The 20,710-nt window shown below is 38.3% G+C and overlaps 1 protein-coding gene across 1 annotated transcript in view; it reads right to left on the bottom strand.

The window, feature by feature from the left end:
• Positions 1-20,461, bottom strand: part of CFAP69 (cilia and flagella associated protein 69) — a 57,081-nt gene extending 36,620 nt beyond the window's left edge. Inside the window, exons 1-17 of the mRNA XM_083469108.1 lie at positions 19,806-20,461; positions 17,235-17,297; positions 16,736-16,798; positions 15,144-15,253; positions 13,357-13,433; positions 11,953-12,051; positions 10,188-10,337; positions 9,901-10,078; positions 8,689-8,812; positions 7,941-7,989; positions 7,705-7,826; positions 6,974-7,190; positions 5,416-5,580; positions 4,624-4,736; positions 3,941-4,059; positions 2,811-2,892; positions 1,149-1,341 (exon numbers count right to left, since the gene is read on the bottom strand). Of these exons, the coding sequence (XP_083325234.1) occupies positions 1,149-1,341; positions 2,811-2,892; positions 3,941-4,059; positions 4,624-4,736; positions 5,416-5,580; positions 6,974-7,190; positions 7,705-7,826; positions 7,941-7,989; positions 8,689-8,812; positions 9,901-10,078; positions 10,188-10,337; positions 11,953-12,051; positions 13,357-13,433; positions 15,144-15,253; positions 16,736-16,798; positions 17,235-17,297; positions 19,806-19,943 (2,062 nt within the window). The 5' untranslated portion in view covers positions 19,944-20,461. The remainder of the gene's footprint in view (positions 1-1,148; positions 1,342-2,810; positions 2,893-3,940; positions 4,060-4,623; positions 4,737-5,415; positions 5,581-6,973; positions 7,191-7,704; positions 7,827-7,940; positions 7,990-8,688; positions 8,813-9,900; positions 10,079-10,187; positions 10,338-11,952; positions 12,052-13,356; positions 13,434-15,143; positions 15,254-16,735; positions 16,799-17,234; positions 17,298-19,805) is intronic.
• Positions 20,462-20,710: the final 249 nt, after the last annotated feature.

Below are 20,710 nucleotides of genomic sequence, written 5' to 3'. Positions count from 1 at the left end.
CTGACCAACGTATTTATTTATTTCAACCTCATAATATCTACAGCAATTAGCACAGGCCAAACACCTGTCCTTTTAAGAAAATAGGATGCGCATCTTGACATAAGTATACCCATTTAAGTGTTTATACTAGAAGTACCACCCAACCACAAAAGTATACCATTTTCCATCAGGGAGGAGAAAGCAATTACGTACCATTCCTCTATGTTGCTGCTACAATGCAATGCTGCAATGCCCCCCTCCTGACTGGATAACAACACTGGACTACACTGCAGGGTTGCCATGCACTATTGTGTCTCACACCACCACTCGGCAGTATTAGCATAGCATAGCGATATTTGCAGGACTGATGTTACCCATGCTTTCTCAACAACAATACCCCTTCCCCTTGTAATGCAGATGTACCAATTTTATTTATATTTGCATTTGCAAATTTTTTAAACAATGGGTGTTTTTTCTGCATTAAATTCTATGTAAGATACATATTAACTCCTTTCTTTGCTGCTCCCCCCCCTTTTTTCCCTTCTGAGTAAACATGCTTCTGTCTTATCATGGCTATGCTAAATCCTGAATTTCAAAATTATTTTCTCTGGGCAACAACCCCCTTCTCTACCACAAACAAAAAGAAGCCCAACTTGAGAATGAACCAGAAAGCCCCTTCATCATAATGAAAAAAATACTTTCTTCATTGTCCCAATCTAGAAAAAATTATGGTGTGACACATACACCAAGAAAGACTCAAACACAGAGACGTACCTAGGGGTTGGCAAAACTGGCCCCCGCTGGGGGTGCAGGCTGGGGGTGTGCGCAAAACTTGCGGTGCTGCTTGGTGCCCCTGGGCTGCCAGCTACTGGGCGGCCTGTTCTGTGGCCACTAATTCCACAAGTAACTGTGGAACATAGTGCCTGCCCATTTTGCTTTGTAGTTTTTGTTCCACAACTGCTAGAGGTTTATTTATTTTTTCTAATGAAAGCTCAGAGTCTGGAAACCCTGCCAGCTCTGAGTTTGGCACAGCTGCCCTCCCCTTATCCCACTCTCCGTGTTCCTGTATATAATCACGCTTAGAAAAATTCAGCTCTTCTTAAAACTTCAGTAATTCTCTTAAATTTACAACTACTATAATATAAAATACTCAGCAATCTAATACTTACCAACAATTCTCCCAACTTCGTCATGTTTCACTCCCATCTGAATCTCTTCTTCTCTCCATAACTTTATTAATAAATTGGCTGCTGTTTGGTCTTTTTTCCCTCGCCAGGTATTGATATGAGAAGCAGTTTTAGGGTTGTCACAAAATTCAACTAATATCCCAAGTATTAGATTGCAAACATTCTTTTGATTTAACTTTGCAGAAGAAAAACAAGGACAGAATTTTAAATCTAATCCCTAAGAAATTTTGCCTTCACAATTATTATATATAAAAAAAACTTTGAGCATTAAAACCCTGATCTAGTGGCCCAATGAATACACAGGCATTCAAATGCACAGATGGATTTCTCCCACACACTTCAATGTCAGTGAATACTTTGAATGAATAGGAATTCATGCAAAGCTGGGTTGCAAAAGGAATCAGGCATCTCTTAGTTACATATGTACATGAGATCCACAAAGCTTTGAACTGGGGCTCAGTTGTTAACACTAACTACCTATTTTTCCATTATAAAACCTGTAGAAGCATGAAGCAAATATTTTAGAGGGCAGACTTTGCTGAAGTGTACAATGTATTAGGATGGACAGAAAAATGTCTGAGCGATACTTGTTAAATGTTGTATGAAATTATTAGGCTCTTTGTCTTCTCCAGTTTTGGGGATGTGATATTTTGAATGGAATCTGATTATCAGGTGCAGAATTTTAAATCCTGAAAATTTTTGTCCCCAGTTTAAATAAGTAAAATGCAAGTTTCTGTTTTTCTCATTTTAGAAATGTGTTTGAAAATGCAATCACTACAAAAGGTCTGTTCAAACACTCTGCATTTGTACTCCACATTGTGTTTATACTTGTTCTACTTTAAGGCTTCCACGTTCCACCTGTCTAATCCTGCATTTTAGAGTGTGAGCCTGTAAGCAGGTCCTTCTTTTTTATCTAAGTACAGTGTCTACTACATTGTACATACTTTACAGATGACAGCACACTTGATTTGTATCTCTTTTACCTAATTCCAACACACTCCTTTCCCCCCAAAAACCATGTTTTCCAAACCTAAGTAGGTGTTTCAGAATAAAGTACGCAAATTGAAAATGTTTGTGCAAAATATGAGTATTTGAAGTTCTATTGATTTACTTCGCTTCAGAGCATGTATTTCTTGGAGCAGATTTACTTTTTCCATAATTTGCATTATTTTGGTGCAGAGTATGAACAGACCCTAATGTTGTGCAATTCGTCATTCCCAAGACATATGGATGCCAACAATTCCCTAAGAAGGTCTGTTTCCTGAGGCAATGCCTCCCAGCTGCTGTGCATGTACAGTGAAGACTTTCTTCATGTTTTGCTTCTTTGTAAATAAAACTGCACCCATTTTCCATCTGTAACTACAGACTGCAAGGCACCACCTCTGTTGTGGGAATAACACATTTTCATTTTCAGAGAAAAGAGTCATACTTGGCACATGGAAAAATTGTGTGTGTGCATTTCGAGTCTTTACTATAGCAGTGTAGATTGTGGTTACATGAGCATCACAGACGCACATCAAGTATAGTCTGACAGGGCGCACAACAATGGACATATAGCTGAAACCTGACACCTCAGCAAGAGTCAATTACACAACGTGTATTTAATATTTTACTACAGGTGGTTTTCCAATAAATAGTACTCACAACAAGCAAATCCAGGAGAGTGAAGAGGCCTTCTCTTTCAATAAAATAGTCCTCTAAAATAGTACAGCCCATGACACAGCACCTTAAATGAAAATAATTTCAGTTCATTTAATCTCTTTTGCTTACTCTCAGAACACACATGGGATTTACGCTAACACATTGAAAATGGGAAAATATCAAATTTGGATGCTTCTGTTTTATTACATTAATTTGAATGTAATGAATGTCTCAAATGATTTTCATTTATAAAAGGATATATGATACAAATTTCAAAACAGATGAAAAAACTTTGATCAAAAGTGTTCATATTGCGGTAATATAAAAAGAACAATTCCTACCCCACCCTATTAAAGATCAACCCCAAATGCAGGCTTGGGCATAGTTTAATCATACCCTAGAACCCCAATTAAGACCCGAATGTTAGGGTGAACAGAAACATATTTGTCCGGCACTAAAAAATGGGTAATGATGGTGCCATGTGTATCTCTCTGGGGAGAGCATCCAGCCACCACTGAAAAGATCCGTTCTCATGTTGCCACCTTCCACACCTCCCCCAGAAAGACTCAGTTGATGAATGCAGGGTCCATGCAGGTTCATATGGGGAAAAGTGGTCCCATGGTTGATGGTGCCGAAAGCTGCTGAGAGCTTAGGGAGAATTAACAGGGTCACACTCATGCATGTCTCTCCCAACAGAGGTCATCATATAGGGTGACCAAAGTAGTTGCCACACTGTACAAATACCGGGCCTAAACCCCAAATGTAATGGATGAAAAAGTACACAGAACTTTACTGCTACATTTTGAAGGCAGCCTCATTGGGGTACTATGTGGTTTTATTTTCAAGGATATTTCTTCCTTTATATACAACTTACTTGAAATTTTTTTTGTTACATTTTCAGTATTGACTGATAGTAATAAAAGATAATCCAAGAGATTAACAAAATGCATAAAAAATAAAAATGTAGTAGTCATTGCCAATTCATTAGCATTTCAACTCATAGAAACCAAAGATATTCAGAGAATGTAAAGTGTGCAGTTAGAAAGGAGACATAATCTTGTGGCACTGTGCATTTATTTGTGATGCTGAAAATCCTCTTTACAGAAGGTCACAGTAAAAATAGCTGAACATACCATAAGCAGTCCAGAGCAGTAAAAAGCAGACGATTATGACCCAATCCACTATAGAATTTTTTTGAATCCATCTTCATAAAAGGAATAAGTGTATCAACTCCTTCCCATCCAAAGAGTTCCTGTTTGATATATATCAAAGCCATTTTAATCTAGAAAAACTGTACACATTTATAATAATTTACACTACACTTAATAATTATTATAACCATTACATTCATTCTCTGTAGTTTTCTATGATGGAGAGACCCAGAGGCAAGCCATCTGTTATCATATGAAAAGCAGCCTACTTCCACCAGTTTAGAATCCTCACTCAAGCATCCTGACACTACAGAGGAAAGAAAGACTGAAGAGGCGTATCACTTTTTTTACCCTCTTAGGGAACAGAGGGTTCCAGCAAGATTAATTATTGCCAAATGGAATAAGATGTATCCATGCTGTTGGCTAAGCCTTTGGATCTTCCAGTGTTATCGTACAAGCAACTGGTTTTCAAAGTCCCTTCCACTCCAGACTGCTAGGGAAGGTTAACTACTTGTGAGAATTAACATTTTAAGATTTAAACAAGTAGGAGCTAAGAGCACATGATCTATAGATAGAAACCATAAATACTTCTTTTGCTTATACATGATAATATTAGATTCCGATATTAGATTCCAAGATTTTAAAAACAATGAGAAAATACTAACCTTTCTATGAAGGTTATTTTCACAAAGAGTTGACAAGAGAAGTAAAATATCAGTCTGAATTTCTACCACAATGGCACTTTCTGGATAATTCTTTGTGGTATTCTTTAAGATACCTAGCAGAATAAATAAATGTATAATATCAAATTTACTCCTCCAGAAAAAATATTTCACATAGTTTGGCCAAAATATGCAGTTACTTTAGGTACCGTTAAGGGCTTGTGTGTGATGGTTTTGCTTGTGTGTTGTTTTTTAAACAGTAGCCCACTACTACTAAAATGAATCACAAACTGCTTTTGATTTTTTCATGAATTTCAAAAATTATTTGTCACAATGTGTATGAGGGAAATAATTTAGAAAGGAAATGTTAAAATCCCTGTCACACACAAAAATTCTTTGGATAGCTATAGTTCTTGATATATATTTTAAATTGGCATCCCAGTGTATTACCGTGTACTGAATCCAAAATATTGATTTGATCTTTCCTTTCATGTAAATTCAATCAGCAGGGTTGTGCTCTTAAAGTGAAAACAGAAAGAGCACAGATGAAATGTCTGCTCAAGACAACATGTTCGGATTTTCATGCTATGAATCTGCATTGCTATTCAGGACCTGAAGCCAATATGTGAAACCTATGGGCAGTGCAATTCTGCATAATGTATAGAAAGGGTGGGGGAAAGGAAGATTGGTTATTAGAGATTAAAAAGTAAAGTTTCAAAAGAGAGTAGAAATGAAAGCTGGAGAAGTTCATCAATTCAGGCAAAGGTAGCCAAGACTATTTAATATACACCTCACCTAACAGTTGATTAATTGCTCCCTGATCACAAAGATCAACATTCACAGCATCATCACAAAGGGACACAACAGGATTCAGTACTTTCAAGGTGTAGCGCATCTGTGCAAGCTTGGTGCCACGACCGCCGGTACCATGGAAGCTGTTACCTTGAGCAAAGAAAGGATCTGCAAACAAACGAAAACAAAACATCTTCTTTTGCAATACAGTGTGTTTAGGCTATGGCAAGGTCTTTTGTGTAAATATGATTTGAAGAATATTGCAGACTTTAACATTGTACTTTGTTATCATAACATACATAACCAACCAGCGGCTGCAACATAAGACATTTCATGGTTGATCATCATAGATTTACTGAAGGACATTAGCATGGCTCCCTGGTGTTAATTGTGCGGGGAAAAGAAATACAGTACTGAGAGAAAGGAATGTACTACACATGAGTCCCAATTCAACTGCATAGTAACAGAGGGCATAAGGCAATGCCTGCACTTCTCCTCACATAATAAAGAATCTAAGTATACTAGTCCAGACTGTTTCCTGTTTCTTTCATACCTATGTTGATCATATACTTGTAAGCTGATTTACTACAGTTCCTACAACTGGGATAAGGTTTAATCTTGTTCCCTGGTGTGTCAGGTCTCCCACTGGTGTTTGGTAATAGAGTGAGAAATATTCAAAGAAAATTACATTTTTTAAAGCTGTGCTTGTTTTAAAGCCTGCCCAGTGTTATATTGTTCAAGCAACTGAGGTTCAATGCAACAGTCAAATCTGTAATTCAAGGCTATTGATTTTCAGTTTTCTGTGACTGAATACAGGCAACGACCGATTAACATGCATCTGAAAGATGCATGATTTCGCATGTGCACACAGTGCCAAACCTGGAAATGACAAAAAGTCAAAAAAAGGGCGGCATGGGGGTGGAGCGGGGGCTGGGAATGGAACCCTACATGAAATGGTCGTTGACTGTAATTCAGGTAGACACAACACTGAAAATAAATTAAAATATAAGATAAAAATATGTTTAAAGGCTTTGCTTAAGTATAATAATAAGATTCTAGCTTAAACATCTTGCACTGTTTCCAAAAGACACAAGCATGACTCCTGAATATATCTTGCACAGACTATAAAGCACCATGCCATGTACAAGGCCAGCATTATGTAATAACTGAGAAGGCTACACTTTGCAAGGTGCCTTGATGTTACAAATCTGAGACCTCAAAGCACTTTGCACCTGATGTCATTGTGACATCAGATGATTTGCAGGTGGGTAGCTGTGCCCACCTGTCAAATTTGGTCCATGAGGCTGATCCTAATGTGGATCTGACTCATGGAATCAAAAAGCTTCCCCACTCCTCATCTAATTGGTACTGAGCTTCATGGTCACCATGTCCTTGGCAATCCTGAAAACAATTCCTCACTTACAGAATAGCGAGGACTTACAATGCTTTCAGATGTGAAATTAAGAAATGGATTCTCTAAGCTTCTTGCTTCTCTAAGTACATGCATTAAGCATAATTAGTGATATGATTCAAGTACAGTAGTTCTATCCCACCTACTCACCGTTGCCCATGCACCATTCGAGAAACATGAGAAGGCGAGTATTTCCTTGGCACATCATGTAGTCATCTACCAACAAGGGAGCCATTGTAGCTAAGGTTGCAATTGCAAGAAGCTGTAACTCTTCATACTGGGCAGCAGACATGTCAACCATTCCTGGCTTTTCATTTGGTTTTAAATAATGAAACAAGGCCAATATAACTTTACCCTCTTGTAGCAGCTAAACAATGGAAGGAGATATAATATAAAATGTCACTGAAAAAGTAAAAAATAAATCTATAGAAGTGAAGCAAAATGTTCCACTTTTTATAGGACTTGTATTTAATGTTTGTGTTCTGAGGTGCCACTGGTAAGACCAATGGTCATCCTATTGTTATGTCATAGCAAGTGCCTGGCAAGAATGTGTTCCATTTAAAAAGCAATCTAAAAATTAAGTCAGAAAGCCCTCCACTCGGTTTCTGAAATAGGCTGAATTCGGAAGTCTGATTTATATATTGCCACAGCACTTTCAAAATTGCTTGTGTACATTCTTCTAAGTATAGTCTAGTCTCACAGAATATTTCAAATAAAAATTCTATTGTAGTGAGAAAACAGTAGTAAACTTCAAGCTACAAGCTGGTGTATGATATTTATGTATTTCATAAAATGTATATACCACTGGATTGTAGAAAAAACCCCTGTGTAAACACAGATAATTAAAATGATTAATGACTAAATAATCACATATATCTTACCTGTACAATACATAAATCTTTTGCTAGTACAGTAAGCATGTTAAGCAGTAACTTTTTCAACTCAAAATCTTCATAACAGTAAGTCAGCCTGAGGTTCTTTACCAAAGGATTATGACTTTTTACTGTGAATGAAACAAAAATATTATTGGTAAAATAATTAACTGTTTTGGTAAAATTGGTATTATTGGTAAAATAATTAACTGAAGTATCAGTTACTAAAAAGTTATACTGCTTACCTTCAACAAAAGTGGCAAATAATATTAACAGCTTGGCAAACCCTGTTTCCTAAAAAATACACACAAGTTACGGGGGGGGGGGGAGAACAGTGTAAGCGTTACTACATTCATGTAAGTAGGGCACACAAATAATAAAAACAACAAATGGTAGACTACTTTTAGCTTTACTAGAAAATACTAAATGCAGTAGGGGCTTTAGCGTAGCTTTTCACAAATAACTCAACTTGTTATGAATTGCCCAAGTAATAGAAAGGCAGTTGACAATGGTTAAGTACCAAGATCCTATGTCAGAAGACAGGACTTAAAATCTTATGAGATTAGGAGATGAGAAATGGCCCCACTCCCAAGGCATATCTTACATTTCCTGGAACCTGTGGAACTCTTAAGAAACAGAGACTATGTTCCTACAGAAAACCTTATGGACAGAGACCAATTAACAAAGAAAGCAGAAGACTGAAGAAGAGAAAGAGATATCCCCAGGAGCCCTGAAATAACTAAGCAACCCACAAGGCATGTTAAGAAACACCCCAGAGGACACTGGCAACTACAAAATCCTAAGAAACATCTTTTTGCAAGACAACAGAGTAACACAGTACATTTCAAGGAAGGGGATTTGTTTCTATATTTGACATGCTGACACTAACACACTAGCAGACCACAATAATACAATCATTTCCTTTAAAAGTCCTTTCAAAATACCAGCAAAAACTGGGCCTACAAAACTCAAAATTGTGTATAGTATACATACAATCATTGGTGCTCCTGGGTTCTGAGCCACAAGGGTGGCAATCACCAAAATGTCATTTCTTAGCTGACGATCATAATGGCGGGAACCATGTATGAGCAAGTTCGTAAATGCTTCCTTCAGAGCACTAATAAAAAGGTGATATTTTGTATTTTAATTTATGCACTCTATCTCTAATCAAATATATAGGATATAATCAAATATGTACTTATCTTCAAAATCTGAAATTCCAAACACTCTTTTCCTTCACTGTTAATTTACACTTAATATTTAAATTATTTTGAAGTACATATTACATTACCAAACTCTTAAACTAACTGCAAAATAGAGGATCAGATTTTTGCTTAGTGTGCAGTAAGATGGGACTGTTGATAAAAAGTAAGTGTACAAAAGATGCTCATTGCGGGTTTTTAAGCAGAGATTGGATAGCCATCTGTCATGGATGCTTTAGTTGAGATTCCTGCATTGCAGGAGGTTGGACTAGATGACTCTCAGGGTCCCTTCCAACTCGACAATTCTATGAAAAGAAAAACCCTGCTAGATAATACTGAAGAATTATCTAGTCTAGTCCAACAACCTGTTTCACAGTGATCAGCTAGATGTTTCTAGGAAGCCTAGTGGAAGAGCATGTGGAAGAACAGGCAGCGCTGTTCAGGGAAGTTTTTAATGTATGACATATTAGTGTATTTTTGGTCTTTGTGGAAGCCGCCCAGAGTTGCTGGGGAAACCAAGCCAGAAGGGCAGGGTACAAATTATTATTATTATTATTATTATTATTATTATTATTATTATTATTATTATTATTAAGGCACTGAGCCCCAGCAGCTGATATTCAGAGGCATATTAGCCCTCATTTTGCGATTAACCACTGCCAGACATATGAATTCAACCAATCCATTCTTACAGCCACCAAATTCACTGGCCATCATCATATTTTGTAGCAGCAAATTCCCTACGTTGACTATGAATTGCAGCACAGTCACATACAAGTCTACAGTACACATGGTGTTTTATGATGATGATGGGGACGACAACACTCACCTATTTATTATAACTTTGGAAGATTATCCATACTAGGTATTAGTGAAAATATGTTCCTTCTTTTTTTTAAAGCATATGTGAAATACAAGCTAAAAACCATCAACACTTTACAATTTATGAACTAGTTATTAGAATTGTAGCTGAGATTATATATGCTATGTGAGTGCACTTAACTTTACACATTCCAAATTACTGAGCTGCTCAATAATTTCTTCCTTAGAGGTTTTTTCTAATAAATTCCAGAGGATTTCTGAGGAACGGAATAGCAGCTGTCCAGAAGGGTCAGCACCATTAAGATGAGAACATAATCTTCTTGGGGCTTCAGCTTTCATCATAAGTTTACAATTTGTCTCTGAAATGGAAAAGGATCAATATTTAGGTTCATCATATTGCTAATGTTTTATGAAATAGAAAAGCAAAATAAGAAAAGATTATATTTTAAATAGATAAATTACACTAACCAGAAATAGAAAGATGTTGCAGTGTTTTGATTATCCATAATTTCTCTTGAAGTTGATTTTCAACTAATGTCAGCGCCAGGACTAAAGTTTCTGCTAAACCTCCTGCTTCCACCATCTGCCTTTTATAGTTTGCACTTACAGGTTGGTAAACTGGAGAAACAATAGTTTAAAGATGCAAATCTTATTGATGTAAAGCAAACAAAGGATGATGCGGACATGTAATATTTTGTTATGGAAAGATTCAGAAATGCCCTACTCCTAATAACTAAGTAATTTTCCAAACATATTATTATGCTAAATCTGGCCAGAATCCTGTGACTGATGCCCCACTTAATTAAATGCTATTGGAATAGGAGGGAACATGGAAACACAACAGTAATTTACAACTATCTTGACCATGGTGGGGAAATTGTCAAAATGAAAAAGTGTCTCTGTGTAAGTAAAACCTAAAATTAATACAAACACATTAAAGCCTATATTGTACACTAATCTCATAAAAGGATCATGAATATCACCAAGCACATTGAGTTAAAGTATTCTTTTCTATGAATAAGAGCAAACTTGGGGTGGGGGGTTTCTAACTGCTGAAGTTGCTTCCAGTCTAAGCAGGTGCTAGAATCAGGAGATGCAATCCTGTATCTCAGCAGCATCACCCATTGAGACCATATGAATAAGCTTGAAAATATTATAAATCTACCAACCAAACACAGCATCCAGCTGGAATGCATGCTTGATCAGGAAATAGATACATTCAAAATGAAACAATTTGAATCTATCCACCCTTGAAAAGACACATCAGTTTAGAGAGGAGCTGCATTTAATTAGCCAATGGAATAGAAGTGTAACAAACCTAAACCTAATACTGGAAATATTTTAAGTTTACTATATGCAACAATGCTAGATGCTAAGAGCTTATATGGCCAATTTAGACCTTTGCCCAGGACGATCATGTTTTCACATGCATCTCCCTTTATCACACTCATAATGTGTGGAAGGGTATTCCACATAAGCTACTGAAGGAATAGTGCCTTGAAACAGTTTCCCTTAAAAGTGGGGAGAGGGATGATATGATTCAGCATTATGTATGTATAGATATCATAGTGGAGAACCTGTGTGCCTTAAAACAAGTTAGGTGCAACTCTTCCACCATGCTTTTGCTCGCTCCTCCACAGATGGAGCATCTTTTGTCTCTCTGATCTAGGCCTATGATAAATTAAATGACTATCATACCAATCCAAACCCAAGATCTGCCGTGATGAGTGAGTTTTTCAGGCTTTTTGGGCTCAGCCACTATAATGCCATCATCTTGGATCAACCAAGGCTCTGCTGGCTCAACTGCTGAAACTTAAGTTGGCAGAGGTTCCACAGACGTTCTGGGCTTCTAACAAGCACAGACTTATACCTATTCCAAACCTCCTTCAACTTAGTCATGTGACCACACAACTCGGAATAACTTACACTGGCAAAAAGGGTGATGTTAAGTCAAACTCTTTATCAAGTCTTGTTTTTCTTCTTCCAGGCTCAACAGACAGTAGTCCCTGAAGACAGTTTGGAATATAAGTAACTTATGCTAGTTTAGTTTAAGCCAGTGTAGGCTTGCTGGCTTCCTATACTTAGGATAGCACTGTTAGGCTATAATTCTGTGCACCCTTACGTAGAAGCCCTATTCAATAGAATAGAACTTACTTATAAGTAAGCACTCATATGATTGCACTGCACATATCATTAAGCAGTTAATACAAATATATAAAAATAAAAAGAATACCTTCATACTCTTTCTTTGGTGGTTCAGTGTGGTAAAAGCTAATTACACACTTACATATTTGTATCCTTACTTGAGAACATGGCACTCTCATTAAGTAACCTGGGGAAATGGAGAGAATGTGATAATTGTGTAGTGGGAATGCAAGGTTCTGGAAAACAACCAACAGTCAATTAATAAGAGTCTTAGGACATGAGAACCCATTAGACCCAGCTTTTAGTGAAATACATGGATGATTCAGTGAGACAGGAGCACAAAGAGCTAGTCTCATTAATAGTAACAACCTCTAAAATGTTATATGCAGGAAAACTGAAATTACTTATGACAAAGTCTATTAAAGAATAGATAGATAAAACATGGGATTTTGCCTCATGGCTAAATTATATTTTAAAAACTAAGGAAGCCAATTTTGAGGTAAACAGGATCCCTTTTATAGAATCCAGCAAGAAAAACTGGTTACTAATAATATTTAATAATTGCTTTAAAAATATGTATATGTTTATAGTTTTGTTTATCTGGTTTGCTCAAAACGTATTTTTTTAAATTTTGTTTCTCTACTTTCCTAGCCCTCCTACACCAGTCTACATTAAGTAATTCATATAACAAAAATCAGCACCCCACACTGCAGTAAAGAGAGAGAGATAAATTTGTGTGAAATACATGGGAATAATATAAGAAAACCAGATAAAATATATTTCATATTATACAGTGGTACCTCGCAAGACGAATGCCTCGCAAGACAAAAAACTCGCAAGACGAAAGGGTTTTTTGTTTTTTGAGCTGCTTCGCAAGACGATTTTCCCTATGGGCTTGCTTTGCAAGACGGAAACGTCTTGCAAGTTTGTTTCCTTTTTCTTAACACCGTTAATACAGTTGCGACTTGACTTCGAGGAGCAACTCATAGAACGTGGTGTGGTAGCCTTTTTTGAGGTTTTTAAAGACTTCGGTGATTTTTGAAGCTTTTCAAAACTTTCCCGACACCGTGCTTCGCAAGACGAAAAAATCGCAAGACGACAAAACTCGCGGAACGAATTAATTTCGTCTTGCGAGGCACCACTGTACAAAAGATATGTATTGAAGTTTGAGACACATGACCTATAAGCCAAGGCAATGCTTTATGTGCTTAAGCAGACTGTATTGAAGGAGATAAACAAACATAATTTGATGGAAACACATAAGTAACAACCCTAAACAGATGCAAATTCCACTACCAAGTAAGTTTAAGATTTCAACTACAGGTTGGTGGAAATAAGTCACTGATAAAACTTATGCTGTTTAAATTCTTCATGGTTCTTAGGTTTGGAATAACCTATATAGCACAAGCAATCTTACAGAGCATCAGGTAACTTCTGGCCCACATAGACATGTCTAAAAAGGTGTGTGTGTGTGTGTACAATCTAAAATTACCCAAATTTGCAATTGATTCTTGAACTTCTTTGGTGTAGTTTACTTCATCAGATAACTTCTTTTTGTAAAATGGTAACCTGCAAGACAGTTATTACAATAGTATTGAATTACCATGGAAAACTAAAGGTGATTCCTCTTCCTAATATTGATATGTGTTCTGTACACCAACAATTTTCATAAGAAGAGTAAGTGAACAAAATGTGTTTTTCCCCAGGATCAGCTTGTTATTTATAGTTATTCTGATCTTATTTTAATATTTATAGCAGTTATAGGAAAATACTTAAGTGTTACTAGCTGATATAAAACAAAAATCCAAAAGTAAAACTATAAACTGCAAGAGGAAGCCATTATACTAATATCTGGCTGCAGAAATGAAGCGGGAGGTAGCAGGGCCCACCACAGCAGACCGGCTGCATTCGTCTCCTCCCCTCCACAGCTGTTAGCTGGTCTCACTGGCTACAACAGTAGGACAGATATGAAGCAGGGCCTTCAATTCTTCAGAGAGACCAGCTCCTTTTGGCTCCTCCTCTTCATGATTTTTTTCTATTTAAGCTAGTCATTATAATAACTTTGTAACTTCAATACTGGTGTCTAAGTTTATTTGTTCCTCTCCCATTCCCATCTTTCCCCTTTTACGCCATGTATTTTAGTTTGTAGAACTGTGGGCAGGGACTGTCTTGTTTGTTACTGATTATAGGTCAGCTGTTTTGTCAGCATTTCTGGCTAATGAGCAGGGTAAAAATGATTTAAGTAAATAATCTAGTATAATATAAATCACATGCTCAGGCATGATGAAAGAGGAATTTAATCGTACTTGACGCTACACTTATTTCCATTCCAAGTATTATGCTTACATTCTAGAATATTCACACAATAATAATCTTTATTGTAAAGATGATCCAGTCATGCTCCAGAATACTCACAATAATGAAAAAAGCAATGTGTCTGATTGTTTAAAGTGGGGTTGGGTTGTTCATAAGTGATATAGGCTGCAAAGAAAGCCCTATTAACATAATGGAATCTACTTCTAAGTAAAAATGCATAGGATTGTACTGTAATTGACTTCAATAATAGCTCTTCATAAAAGGCCACTGGCTTTGTGAATCTCCTCAAGGTCCAACTTTATAATATTTCTATCTTGAGTGCTGGTTTGCACATAACACTAAGTCAGTCTCTGGTGTTTCCTCCTGGTGAGGTAAAGACAGGAGCTGGAGAGGAGCAAAATGGGTACTAATGAGTAGCATACACCCAGCATGCTGCTTGCTAATGTTAAACCATGGTTTAACATCATGTGCAAACCAGTTGTAAATGTGTTAAGTAAGGTTACTAAACCTGAAGTGTCTGGCCAACCAGGTTCCTAGAAGCTTGAGGCTAGTGTGACTCAAATTTGTTTCTAGTTCTGTGCAGGATAGCTCTTAAAACATATGATGTTTAATTCTCTTACATATATTAAAACCACCAAGGGTTATTTCCCAACAGTAAAACACACTTAATGGTACCACCTCTTGGTGATAATGATCCCTGTACAATAAGATGATCTGTGGGCAACAGGAGACCTGTCAGAAACTGGTTTCCATGTATAAATGTATAAAGGTATAAATGTAATGCATTCTTAGTGCTGCAATTGTAGCTTCTTTCCCAGAATGCGTATGACAATAGAAACAAGACTTGGAAAAACTGGAACATAAAAGAGAACAGAGATGGCAAATGAACAGATGAACACCTGTTAATGCCAGTAGAAACATGTAAATAAAAACCTGTATTAAAATAAAGAATGAAATACATACCCATATAATTTAAGAATTTCACATGTTGGTTCTAGGAAAACATTGTGGAGTGGAATTCTTTCAGCACATAGATTTAAAATTTTAGATATTTGAGTTAAATCATTAAGAAGCTTGTAATTATCAGGAATCAAGGAAAATTGGAAAATTATGTATAATAACCTCTTTAAATCATAAAATGAATAAGTAAGCCTTCAAATGTCAGCTGTTAAATTAGAGACAAGTTTAAGGAGGCAGTATGCCAGATTTCTAATAGTGAAGAGGATACATAAGTCCTGCAGAGCTAAATTTTCCACAGTTCTAAGAGCAGCTTTCTAAATGAATAAACTGTTTCTAGAAACTTAATTAGATTAATTGATGAGGCACCCCGTCCTAAAAAAAATTCTTTACACCCAAACTAAATACACATGTGCGGGCTGTGTCTGCAACAGGGTTTCCTGTTGCTATGAGGAGACTAGACTCAAGTGGGGCTCTGGGTTACAAATCCCAGAGAAATCACAGGAATGTAAAGTTAGATACCTAACTTTTATGATCTGACAGGTATTTATTTCAGGTAACAAAAGTACGTTTTTTATTTGCTTTGAATAGCGCACATTATGGAAGCATGAAAATGAGATTATCTACTTCTATATAACACTGACTATACAGATCTATCTGTAAATTATTCATTATGTCAACTGTACAAGTGACCCAAACAAAGGTTTAGAGCAACAAGACTTTAGGGGCATTAATGAAGCAATGTATGATCTTTTGCAGAGAATGGAGGAATCTGATAGTTGCATTCTTTGCAACACTGCAAAGTATCCTTCCCAGTGTTCTGTGTAAAGTGTCCTCAGATCATGTGACAAAATGGCTTAGCTTGAAAGAGCGAAAAAATCATTATTAACTATTGCTTGCCAATCTTTTCCTATTTAGTAATTCCAGCATATTTGGCACTAGCCCACTGCATCCACATCATAATTCATATTATCCCACATTCAGGTATAGCAGCCTACTTATACCGACATTCTTTATATCAATATAAGTGGCCTGTTTATGTATTATTTTGTGATAAATTGTAGCAAGTAATTATTGATCTAGATTTTAACTTATTCTATCTTCCAAGATACATGGCATGTAATAACATTTCATAAACAAAAACAAATGGAATACAGTGGTACCTTGGGTTACAAACACCTCAGGTTACAAACACTTCGGGTTACAGACTCCACTAACCCAGAAGTAGTACCTCGGGTGAGAACAGAAATTGCGCGGCGGCAGTGGAAGGCCTCATTAGCTAAAGTGGTACCTCAGGTTAAGAATGGTTTCAGGTTAAGAATGGACCTCTGGAATGAATTAAGTTCGTAACCAGAGGTACCACTGTATAGACTATATTAAAAAATAAACTGCTGCAGTTATTCCTGACTTATTTGCACTTGCTGCACAAAGTACGCAACAGAGATGCAATCTTCTATTAGAGCAATAAAATTAAGTGCTCATCTATCTGACATGAAGCAATCTATAAATTAACTTAACTGGAACAAAAATTATTTTGTGTTTTCCTCTTTATTCTTTTGTCTTCCTTTTTTCTTCCAACAAAGCAGCAAAAAAGATACAAGCCCATATTCATAGCGTTTTGCAACCTTCTTCAGTGCTTCAAGCTGATCTTCCAAATTACTCTTAGAAAACAGGATGGGAAAGAGCAGTAAATGAGTATGAACAGTGTTTTGCACAAACATTCTACGCTACACAGCACAGAACCCCCAGGAGTCATGTGTTCAGTTGGCCCAATTCTGTGAAATCATACAGGACCCCATTCTGTTAAACATCCAACACTTGCACCTTTTGATTTCAGCAGGCATTTTAAGTAAGTTACTTAGATTTCATATTAACTGGTTTTTTAGGAACCTTATTATATGTCACCTAGAGACTATGCAGTTAACTTAAAATAAATAATGAAGGCATGGATCAAGGTCTATACAATTTTAAGCACAGTTAACGGGAAGAGAATAGTCCAGCCAAAGTTAAGCACTTTCAAGTTATTTTGAAACAAATGGAAATCCAAGTAAACTTATTTCAAATGTAGAATTTATTTAATGCTTTGGTCATACTTACTAATTCTGTTTCTTCAAGCTGTCTGACAACATGATTAAGATCCATGGATTTCAAGTTGTTATCCTAAAAAGATTCATTTAATCAATATTTAAATGATTAATAATTGCTAAGCATATAGCACATGTCTCATTCCATTTTCAATCTTCTCACCTCCTTGTTGTTCTTTCACTTCCAGCTATGGTTTTATATATTTCACAATTCTGTACAAACACAGGGTGATTCATAATGAAATATACAGTTTCCAGATGCTGTAAGACAGTAACAGGACCACAACTGCGAACCATGAAGTAGAGTACTCATAAAGTTTGTGTTCTGCTGCTGAGGGAAGTGATGTAGGCGATAGTGTGCATGTCACATGACTAGTCAGGCAAAATGGCTGCGTCTGCAATGGAGAAGGCATTTTATGTTCTTGAATTGAGCAAAACGGAATCTGTAACTGTTGTGCGACGGCATTTTCAATCACAATTCGGAAAAAAACCTCCAAGCAGGAAATGTATCTACGATTTGAATTTAAAAATTGAAACTACAGGCTGCTTGTGCAAACTAGAAGTCCTGGACAACCGTGTGTATTGTAAGAAGTCATCAATAGTGTTTGCACCGCCATTCAACGAAGCCCAGGAAATCAACCCGTAGGGTGAGTCACAATTGGGCAGAAATGGATTACCGGTTTGATGTGTATTTAATTTAATGTGTCGTGTGACAAAGGGTGCACACACAGAACATCTGTGACTGTTTCTAAAAAAGCTTTAAACATTCCCCTACAATTCTGTACAATTCTGTTACAGGTAACATAAGAAATATTACATTCTTCTTTTTTATAGTGCGTTGAAACTGTATACTTCATTATGAATCACCCTGTACAATGTAATCAATGAATTAGCACTGGGTGCAAAATTCAGCATCCTTAGGCAGCATCTCTGGCTTTCTAATGTAAATGTATGGATAAATACCTTTAAGGGTCCTTCCAATATCTAGTTTAGGAGGTGAGGCCCAAGCAGGAGGCAGGGCTAGAAAGTATCTAAAGGAGACAAAACCTCCAGGGGTACATAGTTCTAATTATTGTTCAAATTATTTGACCTGCTCATCGTTAAACAAAGAACATTACAATAAATGTGTTGGTGAAAATGTTAGAAGTATGGGGACTAAATAGGATTTGCAATGGTAGGTGGGTGGGGCAGGGATATTTTGTCGAATGTGGGGCTCAAACCCACAACCCTGAGATTAAGAGTCCCATGCTCTACTAACTGAGCGATCCAAGTCTCTAATGCTTTGGAGTAGAAACATCAGTTAAATCCTTCCTACTTATGAAAAATGCTTATAGCAGCTGAGCCAAATTTTAATAGGTTGAAAAGTCATATATACAATTAAGCAGACACCCAGAATTTTTCAGTGAAGAATTTCGATTTTAACATATTTCAACAAACAAGTGCAGCAAATACATCTCAGCCACGTATCTTATTTAATGCCATTCTTACTAGCCCCTTATCCTAGAGCTAGGATATATGGCAGTGAGGCCCTTTGCCTTAGGAACATTGAATTCCTATCCCTGGTGGTGATTCATAGCCTAATAATGGGGGGAGGGGGAACATTTTATTGTCTTTCTGGTACATCACTGTTTATTAACACTCTTTGTCATTTGCATCATTCTGAAGCATGTTCCTGCTGATGAAGCTCACACTAATCCAAACAGGCATATGAATGGCAATTTAATAGATATTCATAAAAGCCTGATTGCTCAAAATATTAATAGTGCAAATTTCCAAATGCTTCACAGTTCACACTGGCCTCATTCCTCCCCCAAACAAATCAAGAGCCCAGTTTCAGGCATGAGGGGGTTGGACTAGATGGCCCTTAGGGTTCCTTCCAAGTGTACAATTCTACAATTCTATGACACTCTTGGCAGGAGCATGGGAAGCTACATGTACTGGGAAGGAAACAGCACTAAAGGGTGATACAGAAGAGAAAGTGGAGGGTGGAGCAAACAAGGCTGAACAGGAGAACAAGTTAAAGCCAGTGGGGGGTGGGGAGGGAGGAAATGCCAAAAATAAAAATGTGTTCCATCAATTGCATTGGTTCCTGATCTGTTCCAACTTCCAAGCCCAAATTGAAAGTGCCGTTTTTTACCATCTGTGGCTTGAAGCCAGGGTAGCTAACTGGCTGCTTGGAGGAGATGCCCTTCTTCACTGAGCAATTAAATAAAAATATATGCATACAGTAATCTTTCCCGGCTTCGATTCCGCCCCCTGCCACGCCTGCACCCTGTGATGTCGCATTCTAGATTGCGAGCCCCTAGGGGCAGAGCCCTTGACGTCGTCCCTTCAGCCTGTAAGCCCGCCCTTTTAGATTTTAAAGCGCATGAACGTCGAGGGTGCAGCCATTAAAAAATAAAAATAAAAAATGTCCTGGGTTCTGAGAGGGGAGGAGCCTCGGAATCCCTTCCATCCAAGACTCTCCGAGGCAGGAGGAGGCCGAGCTCACCGGCGGAGCCCCCGGTTTTCCAGAGGGACTTTCGCGGGGAAGACGGCGGCGGCTGCTGAGCTTCGGCCTCCCGGTTGCTCTCCCTTCACTCACCTGCTGCCCGAGGCTGCCGCTGAACTGGCTTTCCGAAGGGCGCAGTTGCCTGGAGGACGAGGAAGGCGACCTCCCCATCTCGGCGAAGGAAGGGACTTGGAGGCTCGGAGAAGCCTCGGGCCTGGCTGTGGAAGACATGGCGCCCCACGACGCCCCTCCGGGCTCTGCGGGAGCTCAAGCCTCAGGCGCAGGTGCCGGGCGCAGCTTCCACCGAGACGGTGCCACAGCCGACGACAACACAAGCCGGGCGCGGTTGCCATGGGAGCGGGAGAAGCCGGCGAGCTATGGGCGCCCTGAGGGGAGGAGGAGGAGGAGGGAGAGAGGTTGAGCTCCTAAGTTAGGGAGGGAGGCCGAGGCGCCGGCAGCCCCTTCGCTCAAGCCTGCAGCCGCCGCCGCCGCCTCATTCCCGCGGGAAAGGCCTTCGGCCTGCGCCCATAGGCTCCTTTCCCCCTCATATTCTCACATAGATCCTTCATGAAGCCGAGCTCTGTGTCTCGTGTCTCTCGCCCAGTTCTGTGGAGAAATGGCGCCGGAACTTCCAGAGCTGAGGCGCTGCTTTGGCCAGAAATGCTGCCTGTCCGACCCCGGCACGACGTGCGCCCGTTTGCCCTTGAGGCTTTCTGAAAACTGTTCACGCCATGAACGGGGGTAGCAGGTCTCGGCGGCACTGGCCCTTACGGGGAAGAATAAAACATCATTTGGTATATGCAGTCTCTCCCTTCCTAAGGCTCTTGTTGAGGTTTCTTAGGCCCCCTAAAAGGGAGCTGCTTCCCCAGGGCAGCTGATTTTGGGTGTCAGGAAAAGGGACAGCCCCTGGCTATTTATTGTTATTGTGTTTCTACTACCAAGGAGCCATGTGTGTGAGTCACTTCTGAGATGCCAAAATAACTTGTCTTGGGTGCTCT

Source organism: Podarcis liolepis (assembly GCF_965112155.1).
Source record: "Podarcis liolepis genome assembly, chromosome: 12".
NCBI classification, from domain to species: domain Eukaryota; kingdom Metazoa; phylum Chordata; class Lepidosauria; order Squamata; family Lacertidae; genus Podarcis; species Podarcis liolepis.
The sequence above is the reverse complement of the archived record's forward strand: the minus strand, read 5'-3'. Positions and strand labels throughout refer to the sequence as shown.